Here is a 20,384-nt window from a genome sequence, read left to right as displayed (position 1 = left end):
CTGCACTTCTGCAGTTCCGACCAATAATATGGCGCAGATCACCAAATGTACTGTTCCCACTCCTGCTAAACACAAAGCGAGTCTGGAGATCATGACCCAGAAAACACGCAAAGTATATTTAGTCTCTTAAAGTTGCACAGGCTATAAAAAATATTGCCCGTAGTTCGTAAAAGCTAGGTCACTCAAAGTCACCGGGCTGTGCTGAGCCGACCTCACCTTGCCAAGAGTAGTGTACTCCACAGCAATCTCACTGAAGAAGAAATACACGTAGTTTCCATACTCAATGGCATGTAGAAAGTGGGGCTCTGTAAGAACATAGCACAGATTTTAAAGAAGCAGTGTAAATTAGGGTCTTCCACCCAGAGTGGGGAGAGTGTGGGGGAAATTTGTGGGGGAGAGAGAGCATGGGAGAGAGTGAGTGTGGGGAAGAGTGCAGGGAGAGTGTGGGGATAGTGAGTGTGGGCAAGAGTGCCAGGAGATGAGTGTGGGGGAGAGTGAGTGTGGGGGAGGAAGAGTGCGAGGAGAGTAAGGTGAGAGTGCGGAGAGAATGAATGTGGGGGAGAGCACATGGATAATCTCTGACCTCGTAGCCACTTGGAGTCGTACTTCACCGTACGTAAGACCGGGCTGCTCTCGCCCAAACTTCTGTAGATCACGGCGTCGCTCGCTAAGAAATCAGTCATCGTAGCTGAATAAAAATCACCACCTGGGCACAGAGCAGAGGTGGAGGGGCTTAATTTCAAGGGGGGCTATAAAGGCCATCTCTCAGTGCCTTCCTGAGGGTGAAGTGGCAGGTATCAGGAGCACAAGTTTTCGCTTGGTCTCCCACACATTGTTTCTATGGTGTTTCCAAGCCTGCGCGCAGTCGCTGGCATGACGGAAACGGCAGCTGAACTTTGCAAAATGTCAGCGGAATACTGGTGAGATTATACGTGGGATCAGGTTTCATCTTAGCTAACTCACCGGCAAACAGGCCCACGTTGGTCTGGCGAGACTCGAAAGGGCACCGCGCCTGACCAAGCACCTCCTCACCATCCTGCTCCAGTGTGGTCATCTGAGAAAGAGAGAGAAAGAGAAAGAGAGAGCATGAGAGAGAGAGAGAGAGAGAGAGAGAGACATTACACACACATCCATGTACTTTTCCCTGGTTGCTGTCATTGCCATTTTAGTGCAGTGACATTTGATCCACCATGCACATCTTTTGATTTTCACTTTATGATTTAAATTGCCCTTCTGATGCAGCTTAGCTGCGCTGATCCCAACACTGTTCCGTCCCAGCGCTCTCCCCCATCCCTGCTACGCTCGAGCAGCATGGGCGCCAACGCAGAACAGGCACTAATCCTGGGGGACAGACACAATGTCACCCGGAATATCCACTCCCTCAGCAATAAGGCATGGATGTGTTTGTGTGTCTGTGTGTGTGTCGACAGTGTGAAAGTTGCCATGCTCCCGCTCTCGGTCTGGTGTCTCAGTCTGAGACTAACAAGATGAGCTGCTCTGCCTGTTAGCTCTGCTCACACCTCTATCTGACAGTGAAGCTACCCCATACATGCAGCTCCTCCTGAGCCACTAATCCTTCGCCCTTAGCCTTACCATGACCTCCTTAAGTCTGTTCCCCAACTTCTCTGAAGCTCTTCTCCCCAATGTCTCTTACAAACTCAATTTGTTCTTTACCATCTTTCCACAGTTTCCACTTAACCCTAGCAAAACTATTTTAAAAGCAGCCTATAATCACCCCATGACCCTCCTGTATCCACTCTCCAAACGAACTGAACCCACCACGAACCACGACCTTACTTCCCTTCAACAGATAACCACAACCTCCTCTTGACCTTAGTTTAATCTCGTTGCAGGCATATTCCAGCCTCTCCCTAACCTCTGCCCAGACATTCTTCCGCAGCCTGCAGGCTGGCCTTGGGGAGGATCCTCTCTCCCCAGAAAACACATGGTGCAGGAGGGGACAGTGCCCCTGGACCCAAAGACACGATTGTCCCTTCCCCTGACTAATCTCAGTCCTGCGCAGGAGCTGACAGCCATAGGGTTTCCATTGCGGAATGGGGGGGGGGGGGTAAAGAGAGAAATAAAGAGGGGAAAAAATAAGGAGATGAGAGATGGAGAGAGATAGAGAGAGAGAGGAGAGGGAGAGAGAAAGGTAGAGAGAGGAGGCATGAGAAGAGAGGGGCTAGAAAGAGACTGGGGGTGTATGCTCATATGGTGAAAAATATAAATCAGGCTCAGTGAGACTGTAGCAAAAAGAAACAGACAGCAAGTCTTGTTAGAGAGTTTAGCTAACTCCCCAGTGACCCTACACATGCACACGCGCGCACATACACACGCGCGCACACACACACACACACACACACACACACACACACACACACACACACACATATATATAGGTCTATATACAACTATGACATCACTGTGCACAGCAGTTAAACTCAAAAACTGACAGGACTGTGTGTGTGTGTGTTTTTTAAAAACCCTGATAGAACACAGATAGAAGGAGAAGACCGTGCTGGTGTTCACAGACTGCTGTTAAGACATTAGTATCCACCCAGTTTCTGTCTTCAGCACAGTGCATTCATCAGGACACCAGCAGATGGCTCTCCTAATGACTGCTGATCCATGTTACTGTGGGGCCAGATATAGCCTTACTGCTCTTACACCACACTGTAAACACTCACCTCTTACAGCCTTACTGCTCTTACACCACACTGTAAACACTCACCTCTTACAGCCTTACTGCTCCTACACCACACTGTAAACACTCACCTCTTACAGCCTTACTGCTCCTACACCACACTGTAAACACTCACCTCTTACAGCCTTACTGCTCCTACACCACACTGTAAACACTCAACTCACACAGCCTTACTGCTCCGACACCACACTGTAAAAACTCAACTCATACAGCCTTACTGCTCTTACACCACACTGTAAACACTCACCTCTTACAGCCTTACTGCTCCTACACCACACTGTAAACACTCACCTCTTACAGCCTTACTGCTCCTACACCACACTGTAAACACTCAACTCATACAGCCTTACTGCTCCTACACCACACTGTAAACACTCAACTCATACAGCCTTACTGCTCCGACACCACACTGTAAACACTCACCTCTTACAGCCTTACTGCTCCGACACCACACTGTAAACACTCACCTCTTACAGCCTTACTGCTCCGACACCACACTGTAAACACTCAACTCATACACCCTTACTGCTCCAACACCACACTGTAAACACTCAACTCATACAGCCTTACTGCTCCGACACCACACTGTAAACACTCAACTCATACAGCCTTACTGCTCTTACACCACACTGTAAACACTCACCTCTTACAGCCTTACTGCTCCTACACCACACTGTAAACACTCAACCCATACTGGGGCATTTCCACTAACAACAGCCAAGCTGTCTATAGGCGTCCCATTCCTATTCAACAAGATGGTGGACTGAATTTTTACTGGTGACCTAATCTAATCAAAGTCTAACATTCTTAGTCTATCATATTACAATAATTTTAACTGATTTTCAGGTTTATTGTATTATTCCTGTGTGGGGGTAAGTGTATGTGCATGAATGTGTGAGTGTACGTTTGTGTGTTTATGTGTATGTAAATGTGTGTGTGTGTGTGTGTGTGTGTGTGTGTGTGTGTGTGTGTGTGTGTGTGTGTGAGAGGGGTGGGTTAGGCAGGTCACAGGCTCTGACAGGAAGGTTGGAATACCTTCTGCTAATGACAGATGGAGTTCAAGGCATTGATGAGTGTACATGTGTGTGTAGAGGGCATGAATGTGTAGGTGAGACCAAAGGCTCCATCTACCTTGTAGTTGCGGCAGGTGGGGTTGAATGCATTGGTTCCACATGCAAACAGTGTTTCATCATTGCGGGGAACGAGTACTTTGATGTAGTTGTAGCACTCATCCTGTGAAAGGCAAGAAGCTTTTAGACACAAAGCAGAGAGACACTCAAACACACAGTGTTTTATTCTAATATGTACACTGAGGTCTGTGGGCCCCCACGATTAGTCTAGGAATGCAAACCTACATGAGCAATACCATCAATCATGAAATCTGTCTGTGCGCGTGTGTGTGTGTGTGTGTGTGTGTGTGTGTGTGTGTGTACGCACTCATCTGTAGCAGATACCTCTGTTGCTGATGTTAACAAGCAATTTACACTACAGTAGATGAACTGGTGCAAAGGCAAACAATACAGGGAGAGTGGAAAAAACAGGATAGTGCGACAGCGAGAGAGTGCGATAGCAAGAGTAAGAGGGAGGGAGAGGCTGAAGGAGTGCGGGGTGGGGGGCTGCACGACTACACACTCACGCTGTTCTTGCCCCTCACTGTGCACTTCTCCACATCCTTTGTCTTCCACGTCAGTTTCTGCAAAAACAAAAACATAGGGAACAAAGTGTCAGCGACAATCAAGAGCTTCTTGCTAGGAACACACCAATCACTGCTCATTACAGCGATGACGACAAAGCCTCATTTACCGCAATAAACTGTTCAGGAAACAAACAGTTACGATAGAAGGAGACAGAGAGAGAGAGAGAGAGAGAGAGAGAGAGAGAGAGACAGAGAGAGATATATATACACACACACACAAACACATACACAGGGAATGACACACAGGAACACAGCGAATGACAGATAAGTAAAGATCCATCAGGCCATTAACAAGCTGTGGGTGTGAGTATGTGAGTGTGCGTGTGTATCCATAGTAGCAGGGTGCTGGTTTATGTCATTAGGCTGAGGAGTTGGAGTGATTTGTTCTTCCCTCTGTCTGCCCTGTCGGCAGGAACATTGGTTCAATCCACACACACACACACACACACACACACACACACACACACACACACACACACACACACACACACACACACACACACACACACACACACACACACACACACACACACACAGGGGAAAAAAAACCTCTCAAAACCACAAACATCCTGTGCAGTTACTGTATTTCTGCTGTCACAACACTGAGATACACTGAAATTCTACTGGAATTTACAAGAAAGAGAGAGAGAGTGGGGGAAGGTGAGAGAGATCGAGAGGGACAGAGAGAGGGAGGAAAGGAGAAAGTGTGAGAGAAAAAAGATAAAGGAATGAGAAACAGGAGGCAGATAGAAATGTTTAGCATAAGATGTGTTCTTTTGCAATTTAATCTTAATTAATCTTAATTATTTGCACTAATGCAATAAATAACTTGCTAAAACATTCCAGTGTCAATCTCCCACTCGACAAAAGGGCTAGATTTTTCATATGGTTCCCTTTCACTGGTTTTATAAGTAAAATCACCCCTCAAAAACGTGACTTTCAGCTGATTCTGTGAGCTTCCAACCAGGACACATTAAATCGCACTAATTGAATGATTTACGTCTTAATGTAGAAACTGCCAGTACAGGAAAGCAATAAAAGAGGTGCCGGAGAAAAATGGAGGATGCCGGCTAGTCCTTCAAGAGCTGTAGCGCAGCCTCCGGCTTCCAGGCTCAGCGAAAAGCCAGGACAGGAGTTTCCTTTGGCCTCCTTCTGCTTTCAGACTAAATGCACTGCTACTTCTGAGTCCCTTAATGTTCGGAAAAAGATGTGAAATGGGTTGAGAGGCAGTGGAGGGAAGCGACCGGGCCGGGCCGCGTGGAGCTGGGATCAGGTAAGTGGCCAGAGAAGCAGCAGCGACACCGAGAGGGGCTGCGGATGAGGAGCATTAGCTCGGATGGCTCCTCGCCATTCCGAGCAGTTCCAAAGGCGCCATTACGTCAGATGGGCATGGGGAAGGAGAGGCGCTTACCTGCTGAGGTACAATTTGCTCAGCCGAAGTGCTAAGATTGACAGCAAAGACGTGATCCCTGGAACACACACGAAACAGAGAAAATCAACGGAGAGGAGGAGAGAGAGCGAGAGAGAGAGAGATGTGTCAGTCACCTCAGTTTGAATGAGACTGATTAGCCTCAATCACACAGTGTTTATTGTGAGCGTGTGTGTGTGTGTGTGTGTGTGTGTGTGTGTGTGTGTGTGTGTGTGTGTGTGTGAGAGAGAGAGAGAGAGAGAGAGAGAGAGAGAGAGAGGGGAAAAAAGACAGAGGAAGTGAGAGAGATGGAGAGAGGGGCGGATTATCAATAAACCCATATCTTACAAAGCCTTCAGGGTGTGATTTATCACTTCTCAGTTACATTGAACCTCAACACAAGATACAGGTCCAGAAGTTCCACAACTGCTTTTAGCTGGTGCTTGCAATGAGGTGTATAATTCATATTTGTGTTCAGATTTCAAACATCTTAATGATCCACAGAGATATATGCTTCATGCATCTTGTCTCTGTACAAGTCCTGTTATAGGGCTTACTCCTTTTCATGAAATCACAGGGCTTGGGCAAAGAGGTAAAAATGGTCAGTGCCAGGTCAGTAGTCTTGTATTAATACACACACTATAAGACAAACAGTGGAAGTGAGCCAGATTAACAGGGCTGGTGTTGGAGGTGACAGACTGACCTGGCAGATTAACAGGGCTGGTGATGGAGATGACAGACTGACCTGGCAGATTAACAGGGCTGGTGTTGGAGATGACAGACTCACCTGGCGGCGATGTACAGCATGTGGTTGATGCGCAGCATCCTCTGGAAGTCCAGACCAAGCCTCGCCGTGTCATTGTCTGACATATTGCCCTGGAAACCAGGATATAGGTAGGAATCTACAGACAAGGAGAAGACGGAGTGAGAGAGAGAATAAGAAATTTGCAATAGCAGCTGTTAGGAGTAATCACTACCATTCAATACTACCTGCACCCACATTTATTTACAACAAACAACAAAAGATTTCCATATTAGCCCAAACTAATAGCCAGTGTATAACAAGGCATTCTAACCTCATTCTCTTCAGCACAGCTTTATTAAAATAATCCTCTTGAGAACACCCAGGCTCAAAGAAAAGCCATTCTCAATCAGCATATTCTTTATTCATTATTTAACAGCAGGGTCTGAGAGCACTGCTGGCTCTTCATGGCAGAGTAAATTCAGTCAGTGTGTCGAATCTGTCAGCACCAGAGTGACGGCTTCATTTTTCCTGCAGCTTGGTGGTGGAAGACAGGAGTTGGGGAGGCCTTTTTAGCGTCAAGGTTTTGCCTTTGTCATTCACTGAGCAAGGTGTCCAAGCATAACATACTAGACAATAATACATGGGTGTGCGCTTTTACACAGCAAAAGTCAAGCATGCTCAAACATTTATGACTGTTTTAAGAAGACTGTGTGTGTCAATTAAGTTGTAAGGCACGGTACTGATAAAGTTTACTGTCATGTCTTGTACTGAACTCTGAGGGCAGAAATACTACAGCTGTTGTCAGCATGGAATTTGACTCTTAACTGTTCTGAGCGGTGATGGAGTGACAGTGTGTGAAACATCTAAGTGTTTCGGTGCAGCAGTATTCCGTTTCTCCTCCGCAATGTTTACACAGCGAACGGCATGTGATCGCACCAGGCCCAGCGCTGATCACAGTGCAGCCTTTCTTATAACACTTCATACAGCGAGAACCCCCAAAGAAGCCAATCCTGTGCCTTTTCTCCCCGGGCCGGGTGTGTGCTGATCCAGGCCGGCGTTATTAGGGCTCCCTGCAGCGGTGAAGACTGAGGTTTTATTTAAAAACCCAGCGCAGCATCCCATGACCATGAGCACCGTGGGTCTCTGGGTATTTGTGTAAGCTGAATGCAGGGGACGGAGGGTGGGGGGATAGCAGTTTTCACAAAATGTTCTGCAATTTTGATGAATTTGCTATTACACTGGCAAGAGAGAAGGACAGAGAGAAAGGAAGGAAGAGCAAGCAGGGGTGGGTGTGAGAAAGAAGAAGAGAGGGAGATGTGGAGGGAAAAGATAAAAAAGACCTGCTTTCTGCACCAGTAAAAACCTCGGAAAAATGCTGAGTGAACAGCCGACACTGAAGAGCTTTACCTCTATTCACAAAGAGGAGAAACAGGCTTAACTCTCAGCCAAGATCAAGCATAATAGGTGTGAGCCAGGTTCCTTATAGCTGCAAAGGCTGAATATAGTCTCAGTCTAAAAATGGTCTAGAATTACAAGCCGCTGCCATTTTATAGCTTTAACAGGGTCTGTTCCTGTTCCGAATCAAATAATTAGGCTTCAAGGTCTGATGGTCAAAATCTTATCACGTCATTTCACAGCACTGCTGCTTTCTTACCAAGTCATATTGGTGCAGCACACAATCTTAGCAGCAAAACTTTGTCATACCTTTAAATGAAAAATAATATATCTGTGCCTTTCGGACCAACAATAGCTTTCAGCAGAGAACTCAGAAACATCACCGTAGTTCTAAAAAATAGAGTCTGATGCCTCTGTGCTGCTCAGTGTTGTGCCAGTTGTTTCAACTTGTTCTGAATATCCGGCTGTACTTCACATCAAGGTTGCTTCATCCACCTTGTTCTCTTTTCAGGGTTTTACTTTGTTCTCCACTGAACAATTTTATATCGGCACTTTCCCTTATAGCTTAACACAAACCTGTAGGCTTGGTTTTACCGCAAGCTTGGCGCCCTCTACAGGAGATCTCTTTATCAGCCCTCTCTGTTTGAGAGGTTTTGAATGGTATGAGATGGTCCTTTATCTTTAACATGTTTTTTTTTTTAATTGGTGCACACCTTAGGCACTCTCCCTATACACAGTCAGGGAATTAGCCTAAGTAATAGTCATCCTGCAGGTGTGCAACTCAACACACAAATATGCGCACACGTGTGCGTGCGCACAGCCACAGGTGGAAGTGGTTGATAAATGGGCCTCATTACATGTCTGCTGGTCTCCTTGAGGAGCTCCAATAGCTTCGGCCATCTCTGCTAGTAACCCAGTGCTTCTCCATCTCTTATGGATCCATTTACAGCAGAACTGGTCTTCCTCTCACCTTGCACAGCAATAATGGATCTGTAATTTCAGCCAGGTAAAGTCCCCACATGCTCTCCGTTAAGGTAGACTGCATACATGTTGCTGTATGTGACACCCGCCATATGGACCTTTCGTGTTCCGTGCTGCCCTAATCTCACATCTCATGTACAATCGTGTGCATATTCTTTTTGGGCCTTTTGTAGCTCAATTGCCTATATTGTTTATGGAGGCATAAATTAAATTAACCATCAAACTTCACAGAAGTAGTCAAAGTGCAATTGCTACTATCGATATAAAAGCACTGAACCCATCTCTCCTAATGTGAGGGTTCATTTGTAGCCAAGTATGGGCATCCACTTTCTAGTACTGATGTGTTGATGTGAACGTTGTGATTGGATTAGCCATGGAGCTGCTTGCTGTCTGGGCGACTGCCACTGGAACACTGTTTCCTACCTGCCAAGTGCTAGCTGTTTGGAAGGCTAGGTGCTTTTAAATGTTGGAGATGGTTTTACTCAATTTCTAATTCACTCTGGGCAGGACATGGCATCTCACATCATTTTCTTACAATTTTGACAAGGAGCCTTGTGAGCAGCAAAGACCTAGAATAGTAAACAGCCAATGAAAGTCTAATATGCTAGACTCCAAATGAATTCTGAGAGAATTTTTCTTTTAGAAGAGATTCCCACACTTGAAAATTTAGTTTATGGTGCTTATTTACAGAATACTAAGCATATATTTATACTCACACTCACTCCCCACAATGCTGATTGGCTCCAGATCCTGGGGGAAGGGCGTGGCAGCATCAGTTAGCTGTAATAGGCCGATGAGGGTGAGGGTCAGGGCCAGGAGGGGCCACAACCCCAAAACCAACCGCATTTCAGCTCCAGCTATAGCACTCAGGCCCACAGCATGACCCCCAGTAGAATCACTCCCACCTGAGAGACAGACAGAGACACAAAGACACCACAGTCGGTTGGTGGAGACTGTAAGGAACACCATGCTTGTACATGTATACTGCATGTAGAATAGAAGACTGAAGTAGTCCGCTCACTATTTTGATCAAAAAATGACATTATAGATGTTCCTATAGGATAAAGAATCGACGCTTGTCAGGGTGTTGGTGTATTTCAGCGGAAGAGCTATGGTATATTTACATTAAGTCGATTAGCATAGCCTAGGTGTCAAAATCGCCCATGTATGTAATTTTACAAACTACTTACAATGCTACAGTTTCACACTCAAGCTGAGAGTGGTACAGAAGATCAAAACTTGTCTCTATATCAGTGTAATAATGTTTAATTAGTTGGCTGTGCCACAGTAAACAGGAGAGAGATGAAAGAGTGTGCAGGAGCATCTCCGCTCATTAAAACCTCGAGCAGCCTTCAACGCTCTCTACACTAATCAAATTTACACCACCCACACACACACGTTACTGCAGGTTCTCTATTGGAACCCAGAGTCTTCAGTATGCTATGTACTGAGATTCTGGAAGGAACCCTATTTTACTATAGACCAGGAAATGCCACTGGAAAGAAAAAGGCAAACCTGAATGCATTTGCAAGTTGCGCAGTGCTGTGATTATTAAACGCCGATGGCGTCTAAAGTTGCACAAGTCGTGTTACTCCGGTGGTACAGTGCCCACAGCATTCGGTTCATGCTTTCCAACACATTGCTTTCCCACACTGTGCTTCGTATTCTACTTTAAGACAGGTAGTCTCTCCTGTGACCAGAGTTTTGAATGAATATCATGTTCTACATCGTTCTGTAGTCTCATCCTGAGGAGACTGGAGGTTAGAACAGCATCGGAAGACTCACATAAATGCAGAGCAGTGCATTCAGGTGGAGACCTGGACTCTCCTGAGACCTGGTCTGTTACAGCACCATGAGGAGAACAGCTGGGCTAATGAGCTTCGGCTTATAGATAGCTCAGAGATAGCTTGCTGAGAAGCTTGAAGAGAAGCGGAAGGGGGTATGAGACCTCTGGCCAGAGGGACACCTGGCTCATTGACTTCCACTCTACAGTTTTTCACAGGTGACTTAACACAATTAACAGCAAAGGCTGCTGGGACACTTCTTCCCTCTGTCAGCCCTGACACAAGGCCAAGTGGGATGCATCAAAAACTCATTTGCAGAGCAGTGGAAAAATGACAGGGAACAAAAAAAAAGTGGCCCACTGTCAGTGCTGGGTAGGTTTGAGCAGAGCTTGCCTCCAGTACCATTATTAATGAGCGGCTGAGTGTATGCGTCAGACGCCGAGTAAGCTGAAATGCTAATGGTCAGGTCTGTTTACCTTGCGGGCTAACTGAACAGCCAAATGGAAATCAAGGATTCACTCTTTAGAAAACACACTAGTAGTCTCCCTGCGTGGACGAGTCTTTGGGAGAGCAGCTTCTGCTTTCCATGTTAATGGGAGGTCGGAGATTAGCTGGAAAGGGACGCTAACTATCCAGCCAAGTTCGAATGGGAACAGAGAGGGAGTCAACATGAATATGAAGCACTACCCATATTCCCACGCGCCACACTTATTCAGATTCAACAGAGCAGCTAGCGTTTAGTGATGCAGTCGAACAATGATCACAGGGCTATAAATTGAAAATGTAGGTGTCTGCTCCTGTTTATTTCATGAATTACAATCTCCCATGTGAGAGTGAGTGTTTCACACACTCACACACCTACCCCCTCCCACACTCACACGTTTAGATCCTGTCAAGGCAATATATCGGGACATTACTTCTGATGGATTATTTGCACATGGAGAATTGCCTTTTAGCACAGAGCCCACACACACAGGCATGTCTGTACGTATGCATTCACCGAGTGTTTTGCACAAATATACTAATGTGCATTTTCCATTGACCTTAACCTTAGTTAACCTTACTAAACTTTAACCTCAGTAACTTGAGTCTATTTGGTCAAATGGAAGCACACTAAAGTAAACAACACATGCGCACATGCGTGCAGACACACACACTTTTTGACCAGCCAGCCAGCCACCACAGCATGGCTTCAGTAGTGACTAACGGCCAGTTAGAGTGTGTGGTGCAGCACCTTTCTCAGGGTTGGGCTCGTCACTTGCCTTATTAGACCTAAAGTAGGCTTCTGTAGAAAGGTACACAGACATCCACATATGAATGCAAATCTTTTTTTTTTTGCACAGAAGATCAGAGGACCTTTTCCACATGAACACAAACAAACAGCGATTATGCAATTCAGCCACATGCTCTACTGAAATAATGGCTTTTTGTAAGCCATTTTTTTATGTATTATGGAGCATGGCAGACAGACTCGTTACACTCTGCTGCAGTAATGTCTTGTGATCTCCCTCTCACTGGAAGCTGGAATAAATGATTCCTCTCTCTCTCTCTCTCTCTCTCTCTCTCTCTGTGTGTGTGTGTGTGTGTTTGTGTGTGTGTGTGTGTGTGTGTGTGTGTGTGTGTGTGTGTAGGAAGTGGTGTTGGGAGGTCATGAGAAACTAATGATAGTAAGGTAGAAGGGGGGGGGGGGGGGGGGGGGCTTGGTTTATACTTGTACTCAGAATTGTATTCTGTAAAGGGCTGCTCCAGATCCATTTGTCAAGAAGTAGGATGAAAATAATTCCTTCTTTATGATAATCTTCACAAAGGAATGTTTTGAGGAAAACAAACGCAGTGTGAAATGAATCTGCAAGCAGCAATTTCCCATAAGACTTTCAAGAGGAAAACACTTTGGTCTGGTCGGAGTACATGTTCAGTTTCAGACTTTACCTGTCCTATATACCTTACGTAGCATTCTGCAGTCAAGTCCTTCCCCAGGTCCCTCCCTTAGCACTGGAGATTGATGCTTACACTGATGGCTCCGCAAGACAGTGGATGTGTCTCTTGCTTAATTAAATGACCTAAATGGATTTGGCCTTAATTACTTCCCCTTGCTGCTCTTTCTCATGCCTCCGTCATTGCCGTCACACTGAATGAACAACTCCACACTCAGCTCCACTAAATCTCTGGTGCTGTCAGCCTGATAAGTTTAGAACTTCTGGACTCTCTGACACAGAGTTCTAGAACGTGGCTTCAGCTGATTCCATTGAGTTAATTAAATCCAATTCAATATGCATGGTGGTTTTTTTGTCCCAAAGCAGCTTTACAGGAATCCAGGGCGTACAGAGCAAATATAGAAGACAAAGACGCAGATTTGGAGCTCACGAGGAGGTTGAAAATACATAAAGCGGTGGTTTAGTAGAGGAAGAATGCGAGACAGGAAGTGAGGCAGGATGCGAGACAGGTTATTAATTACAATCTCTGGAGTGTCCATGAGAGGTTACGAGAGGCCAGGGTGTCAGGTGAAGCTATTAGAGCCTGGCAATCACAGCAGAAAAGTGATTAGTACATGCAAATGTCCATAAAGGACTTGAGCAGCTATGGTTGAGAGCGCTGGAGGAGCTGCTCATGGCTGCCTCAGCAGAGCTGGAGGAGCTGCTCATGGCTGCCTCAGCAGAGCTGGCTGGCTGTCACATCAGGCTACACCTCAGTAGTGGCATGCTTCTTCACATAAGACCAAGTACTCGCATTCAGTTTGGAAACTGAAATGAAAAAAAAAGACAGCAGTCCGCTAAGCACGTTTTCTCTCATACAGTATTCATGACTTGTTTTCGAGAGCGCGTTTAATCAGCATATCTGGACCAAGTCTTTGCTAAATTACATTTGCTTCTTAGTGGTGCAACACCACCATGTATGAAGAATAGACACCAAGCATCCAGGCACTTGAGGAGGCTGTGCAGTACTGGATGATGGACTTATTGTTGTTATTAAATATGGGTGGTTGTCACTGAAACCTGTTGCTGACATAATGGATGCTTGGTGTAGTGTCAAGGCAGTAAAAATCTGTTATGGCTCAGGTACAGTATGAACGAGATTCAGAGACAGTCATTATAAATACCCAAATAAAACTGTCATAAATAGTCACTATGTCTCTGCCATGTAGACATGGATTATGTGCATAACTATAATTTAAGACAGCAGCATAGCTATATTTAAAGCTATGCATTCAAATCAAATTGTTAAAATCCTCTCTGGCTAGTAATGTTTTAATTTACAATAGCCGCTTCAGAAGTCTGGGATCGTATATGCAGCAGACCTAGCTGCAGTTCAGCGATGCTAGCAGTACCAATGAGAATGTGGTTTATCTTTACACCAATCAGGCTGTTGATGACTTTTGAGGTTTTCTGTATTTTTTTTCTTTGATTTGAGGAACAGAAACTTACATTCAGCTGATGGTTTAGCTAGTTTCCAGGAAAAGAGAGCAAGGATAGTTTCAGTACTGACCAAAAAGGCCAGGCTTGCCTTCAAAGCCCATCTTGGTTTGAGTGCCACCAAAGGTGTAGCACATTCCTCTGATGCTCCCGAGCTGCTGGACAAGCTAAGGGGAACGAGACAGCGCTGGCGTCCGACTGCCTTAGCCTTGGATTTATCACTGTACCACTGAGCAGCGATCCATTCTGCCAAAGTTGGGGGTTCACGATCTGTTGGAGGCACTCAGAACTTCTAGCAGTGTCTCTAAAATTCTCACTCTGGTCTTCTCCAAAAACTAAATGTACCTTCTATGGCTAATCACCTCCATGAAATGGAAGTCTAGAGGAGAAAATAAGGCTGCCCTTAGCCATGTTGAGAGTGCCACTCACGTTCCTTTACAGAGCTGTTAGTATATTTCTCACTGAAAGGTTCACTGAATCAAGTGAAATACTGCCTTCATTTGATGGCAGTGAGTCTAATAAGCTCTTCTGAAAAAAAGTGGAGGACAAGGAAGTTGTGAGACTGCTTTGGCAAGCAACTTTAGGAACAGGAGAAAAATTGTGAACTAAGGATTATACCATAAGATTACACCACTTCTAAACAGTTCCAGTTTGAGCCACTGCCTTTAAAGAATTTACAAAATCAGAATTCGCCAAATAGTTAACAAGATTTGTTGAATATGACTAACACAGACATATTTATGTATCTTATTCTAACACAAGAAATCTAAACCCACACAGCATAAACCACCCACCAAAACATTGTCACTAACAGGAGACCCACCACACATACACACCAGTCATCAAGCTGCCTCCTACGACCTCCCCCCTGTGAATGCTAACCCTTCTGTAATCAGCGGGCATTTGCGGCATGTTTGGCGGACTCTAGAGAGCTGATGAGGTGACAGCTGTCGATAGGAGCCTAAACCGCTTCTTCTCCCCCATCACATCCGCCCCTCCTCTCTGCTGCGCTGTGCTGCCTGTGTCTGTGCTGCTGGGCCTCTGACAATAAGCGCAGCTTGTTTTTAATGAAGCAGCTTTGTTTGGGCAGCAGGGGAGGGGCATGAGGGGAGGGGCATGGGGGTGAGGGCAGAGGATGACAACCCTCTGGGGTTCTGGATTGATTATGTGACATTCACTTGGATTTAGCAGCAGTGCGGCTGCTCCTGGTCCTCACAAACCCGCCATTCTCCCCTCCATCATCTGCCACTTTTAGCACTCCTCCCGCCGTGCCAGGGAACTCTAATAAGTGGGAACGGCCAGCAATTTATGCCGTGTCCCCGGCACTGTGGGATCAACACATCCACCCTGGGTAATAATCCTGGCTTTGTCGCCACTTGCCAGAGAGGCAGATGCAATAAAACCATATCGATCAAAGTTACAACGGCCAAATTTAAATACGATCAGGAGTTCTATGCACCTATTAGGAAATAAGACTGTGATCTGATCCTTCCATTATCTCTGCCTGGGAATTAAGACGGCCGCCCCCCTGTGCTTTGGGACCCTATCTTAAATTGGTCCCCACCCCCTGTCCCCATCCGTATACATCAACCCACATAATGAAGGCATGCATCCCAGGGCCCCTCTGTCACTTCTGACACGATTAGGCACATTAATGTGCAAGCTCTCCACGGCCCATTAACCCCCAGTCTCTCCAGCAGGGACAGGCCGGCAGCTTTGCCAATTAGCAGGGCCACAAATACACCATCCGCAGCACCATTTGGAGAGCTGCTACCACCACATGTGGCTTTTGGAAAATGCCCCCAGGAACCCTGAGGAACTTCTAGACCTTGAGGAGAGCCTCCGTGACCCCCAAACCAACAGCTGCATAAAGCTGTTTGACCAGCAACTGGGAATACTGCACATGTGTCTAAAAACCTCGCCTGAAGGGAGTTTACATTGCAAATGACCCCACATTATTGCCACTGTTGAATCTTCACACAGCACGGATGCCTGACAGATTGGATGCTCTTTAATGATATTCTGAAGATGCTGGACCATCCTGCAGAACAGCTGGCCTGAGGAGCAGAGATGCAGACGAAGCACAATCCTTTAAGAGATGGTCACAGTCAATTCCCCAAAGAGCAGAAAAAACACAGAATCGAGACTGCAGTCAGTCTTCAACAAACAAACAAGTATGCGGTTTCATGTGCTTAGGCAGCAGACTGAACGGCTGCAGGAAAACACAAGCAGGATGGGCAGCCTGCGCGTGACTCATCTCTAAAATGGCAGCTTTGTCTGATTGGAGTCATGGCCGTGACCTGCTGATGGTGGGCCGGTTCAGCAGTTAGCGGTCCATCACAGAATGCCTCTCACCTAAGGCCTGGCTCACCTCGAAGACTTATAGAAAGAAGGAGGCAGCATAGTGGCTCAGAGTTATACACTTTACTACAAACCCAATGGCAGTTTTACTGGCTCCATTTGATTTAAATAGGACTATAACATGAGCGAGTAGACCTGGTCCCAGATCAGCGCTAAAGAGCCTCAGTCAGCTCCAGTCAAAACACTGCGACTAGGCTAGACACCACTGGTGGTAGCAAACGCTCTACTCTGTGCCATCAGCAAATTCATTAACCGATTCATAGCCGGACAGTCAGGGCCTTTCCTAATTAGATTTTAGTGGACACCCACTATACTGCTGCATGGCCACACCAGAACCAGGATCAAGCAGAGATGGGCAATTATCGACAGCCAAGCCCCATAGCAGTCCAAGAGAACGTGAAATTTCAGGGCTGTTGCACCTCAGTCAAACTCAGTTTGAGTCTATTGCTAATTAAGAACCTTTGAAATCACCACTCAAAGTTCATCTAACATGCACAGACGCTACAACAGCCTAAGTAGAGCACCCATTAGCCACCACAAGCACAATGTTTCCGACAAAACTTTCATTTAATTTACAAAACTGAAGTGAGGAAATTGCATATTCATGAGCTGGACTTCTCACAGAAAGGTCATGTTACACACAAAAATAAACATAGGACACATAAATTAGAGTTTTTCCCCTCATCTGGAACGTTTGGTATATTAGAGTTCCTCCTCTCCTCAGAGAGCTGATAAAGGCCAGAGCACATAAAACTGCCAGTGATGTGCAGTAGTATGTTGGGGGTGCGTGACTGACAGTGCCTTTACTTGTCATGAGAGCTGAGAGGAGAGAATCAATTCTGTAGACAGACAGTGGTTTCTTCCTCATTTGGGATTAAGGAGGAAACAGATGATGTCAGAGCCATCAGCACTCTCTCACTCCAGTATCAGAATAGTGGCAAAACCTTGGGGCTTTAGACGAAAACCTCAGTGCCATCTGAGGACACAGGTCTGTGTATACATACTCTGTGTGTGTGTGTGTATGTGTGTGTGTGTGTGTGTGTGTGTGCGCGCGCACACACACACATGCATGTCTGGTCTATAACAGAGGGGTCACAGCCTTCTTGCTATCAACGCCAGTCAGCTAATCCCACAGGGAGGAAAAGTATCGGCCACAGGCACCGGGGTTCAACCACACTGACAAGGTCATTCTACCAGACGAACATGTCTGCCTGGCCCAGCAGGGCTGCTGGCCAGCTTCTATAGGAGGAAGAGGAGGAGGAGGAAGGTCTCTGTGGAGCTTGCACAAGCCTGACACGCCCTACTCCAGTGCTCTGATGTGGCAGTGCTCTGTGGTGTTATGAAAAAGTACTTCATGTGCTTACATGAGTGGTGGCAGTGGTAGACACGCTGTATAATGCCTTTGTTGATGCTCTGTCTTTTCAAAACATGCCTTTCGCACCACATGAAATATTCAGTGATCTCCTGATGCAGTCGAACAGACCGAAGCACCTGGGCACGGCAGTGGGCTACGGTCACATCCTCACAGAGCTCCCGCTCGCTCGCTCGCTCGCGCGCGCGCACACACGCGCACACACACACACACACACACACACACACACACACACACACACACACACACACACACACAATTAATAACCTCTACCTGACTTCTTATTTATTTAAATGTTTTTTCTTTAAGTACTGACATCTTTTTTGTTCTAAAGTTTCCAGTCAGATGCTGGTCAGATGCGGCCAGACACCGGAGCGGGATCTCCAACAGACGGCAGACAGACACTATCATGATCGATAGGAAAACCACCGTGAAGTCTCTCCACTGTCTGCCAGGCTTCAGGACAGCATTAGGGCCATTGGCAGGACCCTCCCCTGTTGTACCATACTACGAACCCCAGCCTGCGCACACAGTGCACAGCACAGACAATTTCCCTTGCAAATCAGTCATTTATAGAGAGAGGGAGGTAAACAAAAACATGCACTTAGTTTATTCTTGTTTCTGTCTTAGCTGTAAATCAAGAGCCACCTCCTCAAACCATCCATCTGATTTACAGACTACCATCAAAAGGTCTCTCTTCTTGCTTGCTTTATAAAGTTTTGAACAAATGTTAATGTTAAACGCATTCCTTCTCTCAGTCTGTCTCTCTGTCGCTCTCGCATTAATAATTTAACTTGTTATTGAGAAACATTACCTGCGCCTGTATTGACAGAAATTCTAGTAGGCTCTCCCTAAAGGGCGTTATAATTGGAAAGTGAAGTGTGTGCAGAGTGAGCTGTGTGTGGAGAGTGAAGAATGTCTCTCTCACTTTATTTTTACTATCTGTTCTAGGTCTTCAAATACCACCACCCAGAGACTCCTCTGCTAGTCACCTCACACGCGCGGCCGCGCGCCAGGGAGCGTTCCCTAAGGAGCGCGAGTAGCTGTGCGTCGGCGTAAGCAGGTATGAATGCGGTGATTTGGGAGAACGCTCAGAGTCTTTATCAAAGAGCTGCAGAGCACTTTGTCAAAGCGGCAAGACACACACCCTCACTCTCATCAGACTGAGCACAACACTGCGTGACTCCAATTAAGGAGAGACAGACAGAGTCTGGGTGAGAGACGACCTATCTCGATATCCAGTGAGCTCTCTAAATACGCAGCATTTTACGTCATGCTATTATTTTTCATAGCAAGCTGGCCAATAAGCCTTTTAGCTTAGTCAACAGGTTTCTACGGTGCTTTTCTTAAATGGTATTAATGAAGTAACACTGTCTGACCATTTATTCCAGTGACATGTACCTCCTGAATAATCTGGTACAAGTTGTTGTTCTGTAACTTTTACTTGGTTGGTAACTAGCGATTTTATTTTCAGTGCTCATTGCAGGATTTACTTACATTTTTTTCAGGGACCAGATTAGATCGGCCCTCGAAGCCTTTATAAAGGCACACTCAGCTGTATCCTCATAGCAGTGGGCTAGCTAGTAGCTAGTTAACGTTATGCATAATTAGTTATAGTACAAGGTAGCTAGCTAGCTAGCGAGCGAGCGTCAAAAACAAAAAGAATGAAATAATGGATATTTTTGGCATAAAGCATCAGTGATATATATAAGTCAGCCCTTCTATATTACTGTACACACTTCTAGCAGGGGTAGGGCAGGATAGGTAAGATGAGGTAGAATAGGGTGGGGCAGGGCAGACCTAAGAACTGATAGTGTAGATTTAACGTTGTTGTTCATTAGGTCATTCTTCCACATGCAACAAAAAAAAGTATATATATATATATATATATATATATATATATATATATATATATATATATATAAAAAAAGACACCCATAGTTTAAGAGGGCATGACTACATATGCACCTTTGTGATGACTCATAAAACATATTATTGGGGGACACCCTGCCTATGAAGGAGAGTCTCAGGTTCAAAACATAACAGAATATGAGACTTTGTGCATTATTGTGGTGTATGTGCCTTTCCCTTAAAATCTGCAGGCCCCTTAGAGAGAAGGACTAGCACGCACATGAAAATGACATCCAGTTCAGTCATGCTGAGAAGATGAAACACCCAGCTAAGAGAAACAAAGTTACAAAGCTGGGGGGGGGGGGGGGGGGAAGAGAGAGAGAGAGAGAGAGAAAGAGTGAGCGAGCGAACGAGAGAGCGAACGAGAGAGCGAGCGAGCGAACGAGAGAGCGACTGACTCTCAATCAGAGACAAAGATGATGGAAACTTCATAATTATCAGATTAGAGTCTCTCTTCACACAACAGTGTGTGTACATGCACAAATGTTTGTGGGTGTTTTTGTGTATCTGAAATCAGGTGAAGACTGCATGAGGGAATGTTTTTGTTCCTGGGGGTAAGAGATCTGAAGGTAAGAGAGATTTTTACAATGTTTGTTTACTGTGAACTGTTTCTCATC

General features: G+C 45.8%; 1 protein-coding gene across 7 annotated transcripts in view; it reads right to left on the bottom strand.

The window, feature by feature from the left end:
- sema6e (sema domain, transmembrane domain (TM), and cytoplasmic domain, (semaphorin) 6E) overlaps positions 1-20,384 on the bottom strand; it is a 96,077-nt gene that overhangs the window by 23,338 nt on the left and 52,355 nt on the right. For all 7 annotated transcript variants that reach the window (XM_035530527.1, XM_035530526.1, XM_035530528.1 and 4 more), the window contains 8 exons: positions 9,646-9,834; positions 6,596-6,710; positions 5,812-5,869; positions 4,341-4,397; positions 3,836-3,937; positions 964-1,054; positions 584-706; positions 217-305 (listed from right to left, as the gene is read on the bottom strand). In XM_035530527.1, the coding sequence (XP_035386420.1) occupies positions 217-305; positions 584-706; positions 964-1,054; positions 3,836-3,937; positions 4,341-4,397; positions 5,812-5,869; positions 6,596-6,710; positions 9,646-9,834 (824 nt within the window). The remainder of the gene's footprint in view (positions 1-216; positions 306-583; positions 707-963; positions 1,055-3,835; positions 3,938-4,340; positions 4,398-5,811; positions 5,870-6,595; positions 6,711-9,645; positions 9,835-20,384) is intronic.

Source organism: Electrophorus electricus, chromosome 10 (assembly GCF_013358815.1).
Source record: "Electrophorus electricus isolate fEleEle1 chromosome 10, fEleEle1.pri, whole genome shotgun sequence".
Lineage (NCBI taxonomy): Eukaryota > Metazoa > Chordata > Actinopteri > Gymnotiformes > Gymnotidae > Electrophorus > Electrophorus electricus.
This window is presented reverse-complemented; position numbering and strand designations above follow the sequence as displayed.